Source organism: Chrysochloris asiatica, unplaced genomic scaffold, assembly GCF_000296735.1.
Source record: "Chrysochloris asiatica unplaced genomic scaffold, ChrAsi1.0 scaffold00078, whole genome shotgun sequence".
In the NCBI taxonomy this organism is placed as follows: Eukaryota; Metazoa; Chordata; class Mammalia; order Afrosoricida; family Chrysochloridae; genus Chrysochloris; species Chrysochloris asiatica.
In genome coordinates, this window is record NW_006408596.1 from 2218859 (window position 1) to 2238564 (window position 19706).

Genomic DNA, 19706 nt, shown 5'->3' on the forward strand with positions numbered 1-19706 from the left:
AAAAAAAAAAAAGATATATGATGGGTTGCCAGAAGAACACACAAATCTGTCTTGTAAGAAGTATAGCCAGATTCTCATTAGAAGACAGGATGGCCAGACTTCATCTTGTAGACTTTGGACATGTTACCCGAAAGAACCAGTTGTCTGGAGGACACCATGCTCGGAAAAGTAGAGGGTTGGTGAAAAAGAGGCAGACCCTTCATGAGATGGATTCACTCAGTGGCTGTAACGATGAGCTCAAACACAGCCAACGACTGGGAGGCTAGCGAACCAGGCAGGGTTTCCTTGTTGAACATGGATGGGGCTGCTATGCACACCAACGGACTCAACGGTACCTAACAATATTCTACTATACCATGCACTGTAATTTCTTTAACCATTCCTCAACTGTTCATTATGTCATTTACATTTTTATACTAGGAATAATAGTGTGATAAAAACTCCTTCAGTTTTATGCAACACTATTTCTTTAGGACTATCTTAAGAAGTAGCTTACTGGGTTAAACAGTGCAGCTTTATTAAGGCTTTTAGTCTACACAATAACTTTCAAATAGTTTAAAAAACTCTTACGTCAACAGAGGAGGCTTAAAAAAGTTGATGAAAAAATTCCATTATCTTTTAATTCTGTTTTTCCATAAACTTTCTGAGGCCCCATCATATATGACTTCACCCACCATATATGACTTCGTTATCAAAAGGATTGCTTTTGATAACGAAGCAGAAAATTCAACCTCAAAGTTATCACACCAAGAAGTCAGGAGACAAATATTACTGATGAGGAAGGCAGATTCAAATTTCTTAAAATGACTCAACATTAAATTGGCAAAATAATTAACAGAAATACTTTCCACAAAAGGTCCATAATGTTTCTCCAAAAACAAAAAGTTTAAAAGAGTGAGAGAAAAGTCAGTACCAAATGACCAAAGATTTTTATTTAACTAAAATCTATTTCATGGGCCAGCATGACAGTCTCCCCTGTTTATTAGACTTTGGCAATTAAAAAACAAAAACACAAAAAACCAAGCAGCCTTGTACAGAACAGTGAAAATGCCAAGGACAAGGGTAGTCTACAGTTTTACTGTAGGATAAATACATATATTTTTAAAAGGCCTCCCTCTCTTTGGCCATCGTCAACTTTCAGTTCAGATCATTAAATAGAGACACTTTTTCAAAGTCACTTCTTCACTTCTCCAAGATCTTCGATGCTGTCATCATCCACCTATAAAATACAAATAATGGCATTTCAGGAATCATGGTGTCAAGTGAGAAAATATGGAAGCAAAGCTGTACACACATTTGTATGGATACACATGGGTCACAGACTCACCTCTGGCCACTTCTCCTGAATGACATCAATTATGTCATCTGTAAAGTCTCCCTGAATGATGATCTCATCCTCTCCTGTTACTGAGGCACCACAGGAAAATTTTTGAGCAAAAAACCTTTGTGCTTCTTTAAGATCAATTTCTGTGTTTTTTTTAAAAGAGAAAGAGTCAGACTACAATTAGCAGTGTACATCAAAGTTATTTTTCAATTTAAAAATCAAACCTGCATTTTAAATTTGTAAACCAGATTGCTTTAATGGGCATCACATCTCTTTCAGAGCAGTAATTAAAATTACCATAGCAGGTGGTCTTAACAAATTAACGTCTATTTTCAAAGTCTATTTAAGTCTCAGTATATGAAAACAACAGCATCACTGACTATTCATAGCTCAAATCATATGAGGGGGCTTAAAAAAGTCAGTGGAAAAATGGAATAAAAGGACAATGAAACCAAAAGAAATCCAGGTATGTATCAATCCCCAGTACTGCATTCAGAGTAGGAGTGAAATTCTGCTGTTTAACCCCTTTTATAGACGGGAACTTCACAGCAGTGAGACAAACCTTCGTATTTGTAGTATGGTCCAGGGATTGCTTCTCAATCTGTGTTGTCCCAGGAAGGGACCTTGGTTACTTTTTCACTATTCACTCAAGGCTTCCAGGGACCAAAGGAACTCTGAAGTAGAACATTTTCCTGCTACCCAGCTGCTCTCACTCTTTACACTATTTTAAAGCAGGGATGGGGATTGTCTGGCCCACCAGCCATATGTTGTTGTTGTCAGGTGCCATCGAGTCGGAACCGACTCATAGCGACCCCATGCACAGCAGAACGAAACAATGTCCGATCCTGGGCCAACCTCACTACCGCTGCCACACTTGACGCCATCAATGATGTCACCTGGCTGATCCATCTCGTTGGGGGTCTTCCTCTTTTTCTCTGACCCTCCACCTTACCCAGCATGACATCCTTCTCCAGCGACTTTTCTCTCCGGACAATGTGTCCAAAGTATGAGAGACGAAGCCTAGCCATCTTGGCCTCCAAGGAGCACTCTGGTTGCACTTCCTCCAAAACAGATCTATTGGTCCTTTTGGCAGTCCACGGCACTTTCAGTATTCTCCTCCAACACCACAACTCAAAGGCATCAATTCTTCTACGATCCTCCTTATTCACTGTCCAGCGCTCGCATCCATATGAGGTTACTGAAAATACCATGGCTTGGGTCAGGTGCACCTTAGTCCTCAAGCTGCCATCTCTGCTCTTCAATACTTTAAAAAAAGTTTCTGTGCAGCAGATTTGCCCAATGCAATACGTCGTCTGATCTCTTGACTGCTGCTTCCATGAATGTTGACAGTTGATCCAAGAAGAATGAAGTCCTTGACAACCTCAATCTCTTCTCCATTGATAAGAATGCTGTTTATTGGTCCAGTGGTGAGGATTTTTTTTCTTTACATTGAGTTGTAATCCCTACATAAGGCTGTGCTCTTTGATCTTTATCAGTAAATATTTTAAGTCCTCTTCACGCAAGGTTGTATCATCTGCATATCTCAGGTTGTTAATAAGTCTTCCTCCAATCCTGACGCCACGTTTTCCTTCATAGAACCCAGCTTCTCGTATTATTTGCTCAGCATACGTATTGAACAAGAATGGTGAAAGAACACAACCCTGTGGCACACCTTTCCCAATTTTAAAACATTCAATGATTGAATTGCTGTGATTCTGAGGGCTATGCCACCGGTATTTTAAATAACCAGCAGGGTCACCCATGGTGGACAGGTTTCAGACGAGCTTCCAAACAAAGACAGACTAGGAAGAAAGAATGACAAACTACCTGAAAACTCTATGAATAGCAGAGAAACCGGCCATATAAGGCCTGCGAAATCATTTGGTCTTGCCCTGACAAGACAATGGCAATTCCAGCCATCATATTAAGGGTGAGTTAATTAAATGTTTGACCAAATAGAGAGGCTAAGTTTGAATTTATTACTTTTGTATGGTCCATGAATTTTATAAATTTTGGCAGATAAAAGGGTCCCCATCACTGCCGTAGGGATGAATCACTGCCAACCTTCTGCCATCAGTAGTTTTTGCAGGGCATCTCAGCCAGCCTTCCTCATCCTACGTAAAATGTGCCCCATCAGACATTCCAGAAAGAAATAGCTTATACCAGTCAGTCCCTTCTGCAAAAGATTTTAATTTATCCACAAACTGATTCTGAAGCTATAGTTCCTAAAGCAAACCCTCATTCTGTATTTTGTTAGTAAAAACCAGAGCTGTAAAGTTTTCCTGGTGCCAGATTAAAAACAAGAGATGGAACAAAATTCACACGTTATTTTAAACTATTTAAAATGGAAGTGAACTCACCAAAAGTAGCAAGGCCACACACTCTTGTTACATATTTCTTCTTTGCTCTGGGGATTTTGGCTATTGTCACCTTTTGTGGTACAGTCTTCTTTTTCTGTTTTATTTGACCTCTTCCACCTTTGTTGAATAAGAAAGTGCTCAGCATGAATTTAACATAAACAATGACAGAACACTGTATGTTTAAATTTGTTCATTTCCAAGAGGTACCAAAGATTAATCCTTACAGTTTTTTTCTAATACAAAATTAATAGATACATACATGAGTATTCATTCAATAAATGTTTATGTACCTATGTATGCCAACCACTCCATTACGGGCTGAGGACACAAACATGAACAGAACATAGTCCCTGCCCTCCTGGGACTCCAGTCTAGCAGAGGAAGACAAAACACATTACATAATGACAGCTATGTGACATGTGTTGGAGATCCATGACCACCACACTGCCACAGCTTTGCTCACAACGGCTTTACTTCTCTGCAGCTAGAGGACAGAAGAGATTCCTGTTCCCAAAATATTATGACATAATCCTGACAGAACAAGTAAGTATACCCATACTGGGCCTGGAAAGATAAGGAAGTGTCCAGGTGCAGGAAGAAGGGCTGAGAGGTGTATGAAATCTTGGATATTCCCAGGAAAGGGAATAAGTGTATGAATAAGAAAAGACATTGTATTTAGGAACTACATTTTGTTACGACTCAAGGATGTTGATGGATATGAGGTAGATGAGGACAGAAAAGCAGATTACACATGAGTAGTAAGAGGCTCGTACATCAAACCTGTGACAACTGGACTGTATACTATGGATGAGGAGAAGCCATCAAAGACTATGCACACAGCAGGTGAAATGACCTGACTCATGTCTTATCAGGGTCCCTCTGACTACAGTGTGGGGGTGGCTTTGTGAAGGAGAAGGCTGAGAGAAAAGCCACTGACGACACTCTCCATTTCTTCAGGCAGAAATTAATCAAAAGCTTAACCACAGCAGAGGCAAGAGTAATAGAGAAAGGCATACGGAGGAGAAACAGCAGAATTCCGAAATGCATTCAAGGGGGTGAAGTTAAAAAACCTTTCAGGTTTGTGACTTCAATGCCTGGATATAAACAATGCTTTCATTAAGCAAGATGTAGTATACATGATCGGTGATTTAATTTTGGAAGTGCTGAGTTTAGGGAACCTGGAAAACACAAGCCAAGTGAACAGTGGTGGCAGAAGATAGGGATGAGGCAGCAGCATCCAGAGAGAAAGGGTATAAAGATAATGACAGAATCTTGGGAAACACCAGCCTTCAAGAGACAGAGGAAGAAGTCTACACAGGAGCCTGCTAAGTAGGGAAAAATTAGACCAGACCACCACAGAAAACCAAGGCAACATAATGCTTCCAGAAGACGGGAGTGGCCAAATGCTCATTCTACTGAGCAATCCACCCAGTCACCAGGGACTACCATCAGAAGGTTTGCATGTTGTGAAAGTCAGGCTGGGATGAACCAAGGAGGGAACTGTGAACAACAGAATACAAAGTGGGATACTGAATCTATGCTGGCTAGGAAGGAAAAACAGGGTAGACAAAGACATGGGCTCTTTGGAGATGAAAAGTTCCTAAAGTACTACAATCTGATGTTTGTCACAGAAGAGAAAAATGAATGAAGCAGCAGTCGGAGACCGGGTGCAGAGTGTGTGCTGCCAGTTTAGTTTTGGAAGAAAAGAGACTAGAAAGACACACACAACAGCTGTAAAAGTATTCTACTTGGCTATGAGAAGTAACAAGAATACATCTTACATAAACATATTCACTCTAGTTAAACAGCCCACACAAGGTAACGAGTTGTTAAGGTCATAACCAAGCTGGCTGATCAGAGGAATAAGCACGCTTTCTTAGATCTAATTTTCTAAGAAAGATTACAGCACATGTCACATCTAAGTATCCCCCTAAGAGTATAATTTTGTATCCCTTTGACTAGGCAGACATCCATTTTGGGAACTCTTTTAATATTAGATAGAAAATCAAAGAAAAGGCATATGTTTACAAATCTAAACACAGACTTCAGTCTTACCTCTCTTTTGTTTTTTCTTCTCCTCCTCTTCCCCTGCCGTTCCTTGACCCTCAATAATTCCAGCTTCTTGTTTGGGCGAATTTCCTAGATGTACAAATGAGATCCAAAAGCATTAACATCACTCATACTGACTGCCTTTAATAAAAGACATCATCCTTTAAGCAACGTTTATACACTAATAAAGCAACTAATTTACCAACAACTCAATGTGACATTTAGAAAGCAAATGGCTTTTTGCTAGACCTCTATTCAGCAACTTCTGACAAGCCAGTATGGTGTCTCGATTCCACAGACGCCATATAGAAAGGAAAACAAAAAAGCCTCAGATACGTGAAGATTAGGATGCATTAGCCATGTAAAAGCAGCACAAACCACTGGGCTCTGTAGTGGTGATTAGCATTTCAAGATACTAAATTTGGTTAACAGGAAGTTGGTCCCAAATGAGAAGAGCCTCTTCCTCCTGAAGTGTCCATTTTGTCCTGGGCAGGTTATGTCCACATCAGACTATCTCAGTGACCACAGCATGAGACAATGGCTCTTATCTAACTGAGTGATGGAGCAGTGACTATCCAAGAAGCCCCTATCACATTACGGGTTGGGGACTCATGTTGTTGTTAAGTGCCATTGAGTCAATTCCGACCCACAGCGACCCTGTATAGGGTTTCTGATGAGCAGCTCGTGAGCTTGAACGACCAACCTTGTAGTTTACACAACTTTGCAGTCTGACGCATTAGCCCACAGTGCCACGCCAAGACTCCTTGGGGACTCACAGAAACCCAAAAATTAAAGCAGCAAATGTTGCTATTGTTAGATGCTGTCAAATCGGTTCTGAGTCATAGCGACCCTATGCACAACAGAATGAAACACTGCACCATACTGATCCACTACTGACAGTGGCAGTGGGCTCAAACACAACTGGGAGGATGCGGCAGTGTTTTACTCTGATGTGCATGTCCACAGTGGGGCAATACTGAGTGTACCTGGAGTCCTGGTATAGCACTGTGAGTTAATGCACTGGACTGCAAAATTGGTTTGAACTGCAAGGTCGGCAGCTGAAGCTCACCAGCCGCTCCTCAGAAATCCTATAAAGGTTTGCTATGCGTCCGACAACAACTGGGTATATTTAAGGAGGCTTATTCCCAGCTTTGAGTCGGAATCTACTCAGTGGCACTTAACACAACAACATTCCCAGCTTTAGGAGTCATGCTGGGCACAACTCAGCCACTAACCAAAGGTCAGCGACTCAAACCTAGTGGGTTTGAACAGCTCTCCAGGAGACAGACATGGCAAGCGACCTTGAAAACCCTATGGGGCAGTTCAAACCTGTCCTATAGGGCTGCTACGATTTGGCACCAACTTGACAGCAATGGGGTGGGGCTTGTTCCCAGCTTAGGCATTCCATTCTTTCTGCTGCCACCTTCATTTTTACCAAGATGGTGCTCAGCCCTGACTTGCCTTTCACATTTCCATCTTGGTCTCTGTTATTGTGGCCCTGACGGAGTCACACCGAGAGGAGCTGCTACACTGCTGTTTTTTATACCTCAGGGACCAGCAACTCCATTCTTCTAGATGCTTGGACCAAACCTTAGGTGTCTTTTTTTCTCCATACCCCACTCACACCACATGAAAAGTCTTCAGTTCTACCCCCAGAACCTAACCATCTTTCACAGCCTCCACATTCGGATCCAAGTTGAGGTCATCTTTTGATCAGATGATTCCAACAGCCTCGATCTAGTTTCCCTGTTCTTCAGCCTAGGCTCCTTCTGTGTACTCTCACCAGAGCTGTCAGCCAAAGTGATGCCATAAAAACATCCTCTTCTGCTCCAAGCCTTCCAGTGGCTCATCTCACTTACAGTAACGACAGGACTTTACATGGACAAGATCTCTCTCCCCCACCACTCTCCCCCTCCCCCCGCAGTTACCTACCCAATTTCACACTCCACCCACTGAAGTTAGCTCCCAGACACAATGGCCTCCTTGCTGTAAACTTTGGTCCCAGATACTTTAAACAGACTGTACCCTCTGCTTGACAGGGTTTCTCCTGGTACCCACATACTCATCCCCTAGCCTTCTTTAGGTTTTTATTCAAATGTCTTCTTCCCTGATCCCACTATTTACGATTTCAATTTCCCTCCCCAACATTTCCTCTCTCTACTTCCCTACACATCACTAGATTTTTGTTGTTGTTTAAGGTAAGTTCTGTCACTACTTATGGTTTATTAACTTTGTTTCCCTTTTTAGGATTTAATTTCCACAAGAGCAGGGATTCTTTTAGTTAATGTGTTACCCTCAACAACTTTACAAAACAGTGTGTAGCACATACGAGGGGCTTCAAAGTCAGTGGAAAAATGGAATGGAAAGGTAATGGGATTTTCTCCCAAACTCACTGAAGTCCCCCTTACAATAGATTCACAACAAATAATTTGTTAAATGAATCAGTAACATGAATATTTACCTTATAATTCACTTATTCTTCTTTATGTAACTTGATACTTACATAGTTTTAAAGCTAATCGTTACTGTTGTTGTTAAGCTGGAGTCAGTTCTGCCTCTTAGTGACCCTATATAAGGTTTCCAAGGAACAGCCAGTGGGTTTGAACTGCTGACCTTGAGGTTCAAATGGATCTTGTGGTCCAGTGTTTAACCTACAGCATCACACCAAGCTGACTCTTTATTAGATCCAAGTAAAACTAACTCTGTTAGTACTAGAGGGGAATTTTCTTATTTTAAAATATGTCACACATGCATTTGTTTCAGGTTACAAAAGGCTTAATGAGAAAAGAGAAAAATACATTCTTACCTACACTAAGCTTTGCAAACTCCTTCGGAAAATTCTTCTCTAACCATTGTCTACATTTAGCAACATCAGGCATATATTCACAGTACTGGGGGAGAAAAATAAAGATAAATATAAACATTTGAAAGTCACAACAGAATATTGTTAGATAAGTGACACATTTCAGTTAAAAATCGTTCCCTGTAGCTGCTGTACAATAAATGATTTAACTAGCTACCTGAGTTAGCCACAGGAAATCTCTATTTGGCCAGGGCCAGGAAATGTCCTGTACAAAATTATAAATGAAGAACAGGATCCGGCTTCACTTCACTGAATCAACTGATTTCATTTCTATCAAATATAAAGGCCATTAGAAAAAGGTCTGCAATAAACAAACAAAAGCATGCTTGCCTGGTCTTGCTTTGGGCACAGGTGCCTCATTATCTTCCTGGATTGTCATAATTTGTTCTGCCTGATTTAGAAGCTAATCAACACAATGTCTTAAACATCATTTCTGTTCTTCCTTTCCTCTGCTTGGATATGTAAATATTGGCTTTATGATTACCCTTATGAAGGAGACCAAAGACTCAAAGAAGGAACGAGTCCACAGACCCAGGCACACAATCAAAGGTCCCAAACAGAATGGCACGACAAGTAGAATAAAATTCAAATTCCTAAACAAAGTCAGAACTACTGGAACAGTAAGAGACTAGAGGAACCCAAGAGTATCACCTTTTAACTTGGAACTGAAGCTATTTCTGCAGGTTACCTTTCAGTCAAGTAAAAGACTGGCTCATAAAATAGTATCTTCGCTTCAACAGGTACTATGTGAGCCCAAATGGTCAACAGTTACCCAAAAGCAAAGATGAGAAGGCAAAGAAAGGAAACTAGATCAACGGAGACAGAACAAGCACAATGAGAATGCCGACACTATGAAGCCTGTCACAGAACTACTCATGTAACACATGTTAAAGGGGAACCCAACATGCTAAGTAAAATTTCTAAGAAAACACAGTAAAATTGAAGGGGAAAAACCCAAACAAAATACACTGTTCTTATGTTTTATACGCTGGATATTCATGAGTTCCATACAAAAATCCAAACTGTATCATGAACTGAAGAAGATTCACATGGATGAGTCAAAGTCTAAAGAATTTATAAGATCCTAAGAATTGTTCCAAGTCAAAGTTCTCTACACCTGTTGTTAACTCTGGCTCACTGCAACTCTGTAGGTCAGAGGAGAAGCGCCCTATAGAATTTCCTTGGCTGTAATTTTTGTGGAAGCAGGCTGTCCTATCTTTCTCCTGTGAAATGGCTGCTGGGTATTGCGAACATTTTGGTTAGTAGCTCAACACTTAACCCCTATGCCATGAGGGCTCCTGTCAGTTCGCCATAAGAGGTTGAAACTCCACTACTGAATGACAGAATATAAAAACAGGAGGAAACAAAAGTTTCCAAGTTAGCTCCAAAATGACCTCAAGTACAGTAAAAAAGAAACATCCCATCTGTATGACTTAAACAAAAAAACAAAAAAAACTGAATCACAATAATATTAACTGGTCTTTCAATACGTTTATATTATTTTATATATATTATTTTAATTTTGCACCAGCTTTATAGAAATGTAATTTACATACAGTGAACTGTCATTTAAAGTCTACCACAAAAAACGGCAACTAACAACATTGACATCCATATTCTTGCTATTGCTATCATTATTATACAGTAGGCCCTCCATATCCACATGGATTCAATCAACCATGGATAAATAATATCTTGGGGGGAAAAAAGTAATCAAGTGGTTGGCACAATCCCTCAAAGGCTACGAGGAAGCATAACGTGTCATTTACATAGTACCTGCAATGCATTAGGTATTGTAAGCTATCTAGAAATGACTTAAAGTCTACAGGAGAATTACATTGGTTATATGCAAACACTACACAGTAAAGAGCTTAAGCATTTCTGGGTCTTGGTATGGGGGCATTGTTCATGGAACCGGTCCCCCTTGGGTACCAAGGGATCGCTGTACTACTACTATTATTATTACTGTAAGAATTAGGGCCCTGATTCTCCCACGTCCCAGCTCTCTGAGATCATGGGCAACTCACCTTCCTGCTTCACTCAACTTCACCTTTCTCCTTCATAGAATCCAAGAAACAAGAGCACCTGCTCCAGGAGCCGAGTACAACTTCACTTGTGATCTCTACAGATATTCTATTCAGCACCTACTGCATGCCAGGTACCATTTTAGGGCTCAGGATTTTTAAAAAGGCTCTCAACTGCCTAAGTTAAACAAGAACAGAATTTTAAAAGGACTTACCTCTGTTGGTAATGAACAGACTAGAAAAAGAGGAAAAAAAAAAAAGAAAATTTAAATACATATTCACACATGGCTTGTCATTACATTTATTTCAAATTTTTATAAAAACACTTCATTTCTACTTTCTTCCTGTAACTTTTTATGTACCATACTTTACTTTTCAAATGATTCCCTTCATGGCTTTTTTTTTTTTTTAAGGTAAACCACACACAATTATCAGAGGTACTTTTTATTTTGATTTTTTTATTTAAAGAATGTTCCCTTCAGTCCGATGTGGTGTTTTTGCTATATACTCATAAACTCAGTCTAATCATAAAAAAAAAAAAAACAAACAAATTTTATCATTATAAAACCAAGAACTTCTTCACTTTTTTGTACGTAGCTGTTGCATGTATATAGGGCAATCTGTCTTTATCACTGTTGTTGTTTACTGCTCCTGTATAGTTTCCAAGGAGCGGCTCGTGAGCTTGAACTGCTGACCTTATAGTCCAGTACATTAACCCACAGCACCACACCAGGACTCCCAAAAGCCTGCAGTACCTGGTACTCCCAGGTGGTCTCCCATCCAAGTACTAACAAGGCCCGACCCTGCTTACTTCTGAGATCAGACAAGATTGGGCGCATTCAGGGTGGTATGGCCAAAGACAATCTGTCTGTAAGTAAGGGAAATTACTGCCGAAGAAATGAAGCCTAAATAGTTTTTCTTTGTGCCTTTAAAAACTTTTTGTATTTAAAAAAAAAAGAAAAAAATCAAACCTAAAATTAAAGACAGGAGAAAATAACTGATCTGTATTCTTCAAAATATCAATGTCATAAAATACAGACTCAGAAACTATTCTAGATTAAAGCAGACTATGGAGTGCTTCGACTCTGCACACATAGCCTCTCCATGAGTCCGAATTAACTAGATGACAACTAGTAACAAAGCGACATGTCAATTGAATGCAACATATGGCTCTGACTTTGTTTTTTTTGCCATGTTGTTGTTGTGAAGTGCTGTTAAGTCAGTTCTGACTCATAGCAACCCTGTGTAAGGTTTCCAAGGATCAGCTGGGTGGGTTTGAACAACTGGCCTTGCAGCTTATTCTTGTGGCTTATCCTACAGAACCACACCAGGATTTGCGTTTTGTCATAAAGGATATTATGGGGACAAATGAGAAAAATCAGAGTAAGGTCAATAGATTAAATAATGGTGGTTCCAACTCACAGTGACCCTATATACAGTTTCTGAGGCTGTTAATCTTTATGGGAGCAGAAAGCTTTATCTTTCTCCCACAGAACGGCTAGTAGTTTCAAACTGCTGACCTTGAGATTAGCAGACTAACTTATAACCACTATGCTACCAGAGCTCCTATAGATTATATAATAGCATTGTTTTACTGTTGAGAGAGCATGTGTAGAAACGTCATAAATCTGGATGCAAGATATCTAGGAATATCTGGTACTATTCTTACAACTTTTCTATAAATCCAGAATTATACACAAAATATAACTGTTGAAGTTTGGTGGAGGTTAGAGATGTTCCCTACGAATCTTTTTTCTGTAAATTTAAATATTTTCATAACTAAAAGTGGGGGAAATCAATGTAAAATTTTATTAAGAAAACAGCAACATTCCAAGGTGCTAATAAAAAAAATTTTTTTTTTTTTTAAAAACCTTTCCAATTCACAAACCTCTGTACTGAAAGTTGAGGAAAAATACTCAAGGCAAAATAAAAAATCTGGACAACTCAGCTTGGTATTTAAGGTCCCACATGTTGCTGTCAGTAAGTGATGGTCCTGACCCATAGCGACACCTGTATAGGGTTTCTGAGAGGAACTTGGTGAGCGTGAACTGCCAACCTTACAGTTCTAAATGACTTTGCAGTCCAACGCATTAACCCACAGTGTCATATCAGGACTCCCCAAATCGAATTTCCATCCTATTCAGGCTGTTCTTCTCACAGATCCCACATACCCAAACTTTCCCAGGCTTTTCAGCCTCTCTTCCTTTGCCCTGGACATCATTCTGCCCTTTTGCATTACCTGAACGCTAGTTTTTCATCAAAGCCTGGTTCAATTGCAGCAGTCTCTGTGAAGTCTTCCCTGATTCCCTACAACTGGAAGAAATCGGTCCTTCCCTTACACTGCCACTAAACTTGACTGCTACCTTTCAACATTCGCCAACATCCACCTCGTGTAAATTACGACTAAGCAGAGCTATGTCAGTTTTTTTTTCAGGCACAAAGCTTACTTAGCTCAAGATCTGAAACATCATAGCTACTCAATAACTGTGTGTTTAGTCAATACTTTCATCCTCTTTGTAAAGTATCAATCCAATGCCATCAGCCTTTTCGTTATTTTCATAAAGTGGTAGTTGTTAACTGCCAGCGAGTTGGTTCCAACTCACAGCAACCCTGTATAGAGATTCCGAGGAAGAACTGGTGAGTTTGAACTGTCAACCTTGTGGTTTCCAACCGACCTTGCAGTCTAGAGTATTATCCCACAGTGCCACACCAGGACACCTTGTATAGGGGTAGAAGGCATCTAAGAGGTACAATACAGACCTATCTCTATCCTGGTGTGGTGCTGTAGGACACGCAATGGACTGCTAACCACAAGGTCTGTAGTTCAAACCCACCAATTGCTCCTTGGAAACTATATATACGGTCGCTGAGTTGGAACCAACTTGACGGTACTTTAACAACAATCATTGGTTTGATCAACAAAATAGCACCCCATAGGGTTTTCAAGGCTGTGACCTTTCGGAAACAGATTACCATGCCTTTCTTCAGAGTCTCTCTTAGTGGGTTCCAAAAGGCAACCATTTATTTAGTAGTCAAGCACTTATTCAATTGGACCACCCAGACTCCAAAATTGTGTTCACAGCGTTATCCTGGATACTGACAGAAAAGCAACTCTCAGTCGTTTCTTCTCAACTCCTGAGACCATGAAAAGCAGGTCCTATCCTCTGCTCTCATGTTGTTGTGTGCTGATGAGTCGATTCTGACTCAGTGACCCTAGATGGTGGACTAGAACTGCCCCCAGACCGTAACCCTTATGGGAACAGATGACCAAGTCTTTTCTCCTGGAGAGCAGTCAGTGGGTTTGAACTGTGAACCTTTACAATGAGCAGTTGAGCACATAATCACTGTGCCATTAAGTCTTCTCTACTCATACAGGCTTTCAACTTGAAATCATTCCACAAGTAACCATGACAAAAATTTACAGCCAGAACCTTTATCCTAAAAGTAACATTTTTGCTCTTCAATATTTTAGAAATGGCATCTTGCAGTTGTTTTGCCCAGTGCAAAATAGAATTCATTTTTTGGTTATTGCTTCCATGGGCACAGATTATGGATCCAAGTAAAATGAAATCCTTGACAAATTCACTATTTCCTCCATTTATTATGATATTGCTATACTGGTTCAGGGATCTCTGTTTTACGGTGTAGGCCATATTGAAAACTTTGAACTTCCTAAGTAAGTGCTTCAAGTTCTCTTTGTTTTCAGCAAACAAAGTTGTGTTCGCTGAACATTGCAGTTTGTTAATTAACCTTCTTCTACTTCGGATGCTATGTTCTTCATAAAGTCAAGTTCTCAAGTTATTTGCTCAGCATACAGATTAAGTACGGTTAAAGCCGATATATAAATGAATATGTATAAAACCTATACATAACCCTGATGAACACCTTCCCAGATTTTAAAACATATTGTTGTTAAGTGCTGTTAAGTTGGTTCTGACTCATAGCGACCCTGCATAGAGTTTCTGAGGAGCAGCTGGCAAGTATCCTTTTATCCTGCTCGAAAAACTGCCTCTTAATCTACGTACAGATTTCCCATTAGCACAATTAAGTGTTCTGGAGTTTCCATTCTTTGCAATGCTGTCCATAAATCGTTATTACAACACAGCTGAATGCCTTTGCATAGTCAATAAAACACAGGTAAACGTAGCGTAGTGGTTACAAATCGGGCTGCTAACCTCAAGGACGGCAGTTCGAAATTACCAGCTTCATTCCATGCTGTCTTCCGAATCTAGCTCAAATTTTTGCAGTTTCCTGTTGATGTATTGCTGCAACCATTTTGTTTTTCACTAATGCAGTTTGGACTTCTTCCTTCAATGTCATCGGTTCTTGATCATGTGCTACCTCCTAACATTGATGAATGCAGATCCATTCTTTTTGGTACAGTGACTGTGTATATTCCGTCTTCTTTTGATGCTTCCTGTGCCAATATTTTGCCCATATAATCCTACAATGAAGTCCTGGTGTAGCGCTGTAGGATAAGTACTGGACCACAAAGTTGGTTTGAATTGCAAGGTTGGTGGTTCAACCCCACCAAGCACGCCTCAGAAACCCTACACAGTTGTGGCAAAGAATGGGAATGTCCAGCCCACAGGTCAAATAAGGACCATGACATCACTTGGTCTGACCCTGCCAAGGCAACCACAGTTCCAGTCATCACACTGTTGTTAAGTGCTGTAGAGTCAGGTCTGACCCATAACAACCCTGTATAGCAGGTTTCCCATACAGGGTTGCTATGCATGAGCTTGAACCGTCGACCTTATGGTTCAAATTGACTTTGCAGTCCAACAAATTAACCCACAACCCCACACCAGGACTCCAGCCATCACATTGTTATTAAGTGCCATCGAGTTGATTCCAACCCATAGCGACCCTGTATAGGGTTTCTGAGGAGCAGCTAGTGAGCATGAACCGCCCACCTTGCAGTTCAAACAGCTTTGCAGTCTGGTGCATTAACTCACAGCATCACACCAGAACTCCAGCCATCTCATTAGGGGTGAGTTAAGTTAAACGGATGATCAAATGCAGCAGGCTAACTTTTAAGTTATAATGCCCATGAACGATGTTATAAACTTTGGCAGAACAAAGTTCCCCACCCCTGCTACACAGGATTGCTATGAGTCAGAAGTGATTTGACAGCACTTCAACAACGCTTCAATAATGCAACTCTAAGCTTGAAGTTTTCCTTGTTCTTTCAATTTGAGAAATTGCAAGTGTATTCTTTCAGTTTTCTAACTCTACGTCTTAGCACATTTCATTATATTTTACTCTGAATTCTTTTTTTCAGGTCTTTTGCTATATCATTTCTCCCATTTGCTTGAGTAGTAACAGAATGAGCCCGTTATATGTAAACAGTATAACACCTTGTGTTGTTTCCGACTTGCCCCATGCCTATTACATGTGAAAACAGGACATTCTCCATTCAAGAGACTGTCTTCTGACATCAAATTTGTTCTTTCCTTTTTGGTGACTTTTTGCTTTTTTATGTGTAATGTTCTTGAACCCATCCCACAACTCGCTTGGTCATTAGTGTTCAATGCGAAAATCTATTCTTGAGATAATCTCAACTCTGCCATTCCAATTACTGGTATTACTAAAACAGCTTTACTTGATCAGTTGCAGACTGGGAAATTGGTAAAGATCTTCAATTTCTTCATCTTTGCCGTTAGTGGTTGGCATGTAAATCTGAAGTCGCATTACATAATGAATCAAATCAAAACTTTCCCTCCTAAGATCACTATAGTGCCCATCACTCCAAACTCATCTTTTCTCACTCCTTAACTGATACCTACACCACGCTAATATAGAGCTGCTCATATTTCCACAGACATGCATCAAGCATTTCTTTTCTTGCACAGCTGTTCTTTCCGTGATATCCTTCTCTACTTTTTCATCTAGTCCTTAATGTCCCCTAAGGCATCTTCCAAAAACTCCTCCTTTAATAGCCAGACTAGCAGTTAAACATTAGGCTGAAATTATCTATTTGCATATCTCTAGTAGACTTCTGGTGTGGCGCTGTGGATCAGGACTGGATGGTGAACCACAAGGTTGGCAGTTCAAATCCACCAGCGGCTCCTTAGAAACCCTATACAGTATCACTAAGAGTCAGAATTGACTCAATGGCAATTAACAACAACAACAAATGGCAAAGAGATGAACAAAGCCTAATCGAGCCAAACGTGAAATTATGATCTCAGGGCATAAACAATATAGAAGGCCATTTTCTGCCTTCCAAACACTTGCCTCCACAATAAAGGACTCGGAGTGGGTAATCTGTATCTAACTTGGCATTACTCTTCAGCTCTCCTTTACAATCGTGCACACTGGACTCAGAAAGGTCAGCAGCCATCTCACAAACCTGGAAGCAAGGAAAATAAGACATCTTCACTACACTGGACCAACAACCCCCCCCTTCTCCTCCCACCTGAACTCCCTTCACCCCAAATGTTTCAATTCTGTTAATTCAGGAATACACACTGCATCATGAGCAAATCTGGATGTAACACTGACCAGAACCACAGGTCTACAGTGAAGGAAAATGCAACAGTGAGACTCCTAGCAACTGCCCCGTGTGGGGGGAGGGAGTGTGTGGAGTAGGGGAGGGTTATGGAGTGGGGGGCATAGGGGACAGTACAGAGTAGAAGGGAGTAAGGAAGGGTATGGAGTGGGGGGAGTAGGGGAGGGTATGGAGCGAGGGTTAAGGACTCATGAGAAAGACGAGCCAAGGGAAAGGGATGAAAAGGATGAGAAGGGTAAACACTAGGCAAAGATTTGGGGGTGATCTGGGAGGGGTGCAAACTGCAGCAAGAGAAAAAAGCAGTCAACACACAGTCGGTGATGAAAGGTTGAATTAACCCAAGGAGAGAGGTGTGGCAGGGTGGGGGAGCCAAGTGCCAAGGGAGACGCACAGAGTCAAGAAAAGGAGTAGAGGGGGGCAGGGAGACCAAAGCCTGCGGCTGAAGGGAGAAAACAGAGGCAGAAGAACCAGGTGGGGTTAGAATGTAAACGCACTGAGGCGACGAGGACGGCCAGGTCTGATCAGGGAACGAGGTCTGGAGACAACAGGGCAACCCCGGGGATACTGGAGAGGCCCATGTGGGCGGGTGCGTGGAGACGCCCGGCACGGCCCCCTTCGCCAGGCAGCACCTCAGTTTCCCCCATGCTCTCTACGAGCGTCTCTGACGCGGGAGAGGCACGAGAGGTCGTTACCCTGGCGGTCGCACAGCTCCCGCCGCCTCCGCTCCCGCCGCTCGCACCAGCTGAAGTGACACATGCAACTCCTCTTCCCCGGCCACTGCCGCCCGAGAGTCCGTCTGCCAAGTACAATCCCGCGAGACAATTGGCCTTTATCGCGAGATTCAAGCCGCCGCCGGACCGGAAGTCGCAGGATGTCTACAGGCGGAAGGAGGCGGGGTAATCAGAGTACATGCGCATTACGCTGGCGCGTGGGGCGGAGACAGGAAGGACAAATAGCTGACCAGAAGGTGGAGCGCGTTACCCATTCGAAAGGCTGGAGACCTGCTTTCCTAAACTGTGCGTGGGTGCGTGGAAATGTAATCCACCTGAGTCAGAAATAACTTCCTACTGGTGAACCTGAGGAACGTTGCCTCAATGTCTGGAGTGCATCCTGGGTTCTGAGTAACCTCCAGACTATTGGATAAATCACTCATCCATGGGGAAGTTTCAGCTGGATGAAGCGTTTGGTTTCATTTTAATGTCAAATCATGAATTGGCCGAATTTACTTTTTAAAGATGATAGCAGCAGTGTCATCACTAGGGAGATTCGGGGAGTGTGGATTACACCCGATGACACTGTCAGTGGAGGTGACACCAAAAAGACTGTCTATGAAATATTTGTTCAGTGTTTCCGCAGAAAGTTATTTTTGTATTTATTTGAAAAAACAAACAAACCTGTAGTTAACTTGTAACAACAAAAATGTCTTTTCATAGGCCCACTTTACATGTATTAATTAATACACCTACAATGCTAAAGCTCTCTGTTAATTTACTTTTGGAACCTTCTAGTGTGCTCTTCCAGCAGTCCTCTGTCCGTTTGTTGTACTGTGGTGGATTTTGTGATGCTGGAAGCTATACCATCGGTATTTTAAATACCCGCAGGGTCACCCATGGTGCACACACTTAAGCAGAACTTCCAGAATAACACAAAGTTGGAGGAAGGAAAGATGGACCCCTTCTGAAAGGTTAATCACAGAAAACCATGTGAATAGCAACAGAATACTGATATAATACCAGAAGATGAGCCCCTCAACTTAGAAGACACTCACTCATATAATATGACTGCGTGAAAAGCTGCCTCCTCAAATAGAGTTGACCTTACTGTATGTGGATGGAACAAAGCTTTCGATCCTTCACTTACTAATGGAGCACAACTCAAAATGGGAAGAAATAACTGAAAGCATCCATAAATATTCGGAACCTGGAACGTACAAAGTATGAATCTTAGAAAATTGAAAGTCATCAGAAATGAAATGGAATGCATAAAGCTGATCTCCTACACATTGTTGTTGTTAAGTGCTGTCAAGTTGGTATTGATTCAATGACCTTGTATAGGGTTTCCAAGGAGCAGCTGGTGAGCTTAAACCACCAACCTTGCAGTTCAAAGCAACCTTCAGTCCAGCGCATTAACTCACAGCGCTACACCAGGACTCCATATCAATATGGAAGAAACTCAATATTATTAGCCAAAACAAGGCCAGGGACCAACTGTGAAATAGACCATCAATTCCTCATATACAAGTTCAGGATGAAGCTATAGAAAATCAAAAGTCTACAAGAGCCAAAATATGACCTTTAGTATACCACCAGAATTTACAGAAATGTCAAGAATAAATTTGATTCCAACCTCCCTTTTAGTATGGGTTCTTTTTCTTAGTCTTTAACAATAATGGTCCTGTGCAGTATTTCTCCTTCTGTGACTAATTTCCATCAACATAATGTCCTCAAGTTTCATCCATGTTATGTGGTGGCTTACAGCTTCCTTGTTATTCTTCAAGGTAGCGTAATATTCCATTGTGTGTATGTACTGAGGGGAGGGAGGGGAAAGTGAAGCACAGGGTAAGGAATAGACA

General features: G+C 41.2%; 1 protein-coding gene across 1 annotated transcript; it reads right to left on the reverse strand.

Moving 5' to 3' along the window:
• Positions 1-1174: 1174 nt before the first annotated feature.
• On the reverse strand, positions 1175-17917 carry DENR (density-regulated protein). The gene is made up of 8 exons (XM_006865381.1): positions 17827-17917; positions 16861-16975; positions 10836-10855; positions 8540-8624; positions 5740-5823; positions 3685-3801; positions 1328-1467; positions 1175-1219 (listed from the first exon to the last, which is right to left on the reverse strand). Exons 2-8 carry the CDS (start codon positions 16964-16966, stop codon positions 1175-1177), a joined length of 597 nt encoding a protein of 198 aa, XP_006865443.1. The 5' UTR covers positions 16967-16975; positions 17827-17917.
• Between the last annotated feature and the right edge of the window lie 1789 nt (positions 17918-19706).

Bases quoted from the DNA above. Each gene is read 5' to 3' on its own strand.
- DENR (XM_006865381.1), bottom strand. From the start codon at position 16,966: ATGGCTGCTGACCTTTCTGAGTCCAGTGTGCACGATTGTAAAGGAGAG. The intron at 3,802-5,739 runs GTAAGACTGAAG...TATTCAACAAAG, and splicing joins GAAGAAAAAACAAAAGAGAG to GTGGAAGAGGTCAAATAAAA. The intron at 1,468-3,684 runs GTGAGTTCACTT...AAAAAAACACAG, and splicing joins GTGTGGCCTTGCTACTTTTG to AAATTGATCTTAAAGAAGCA.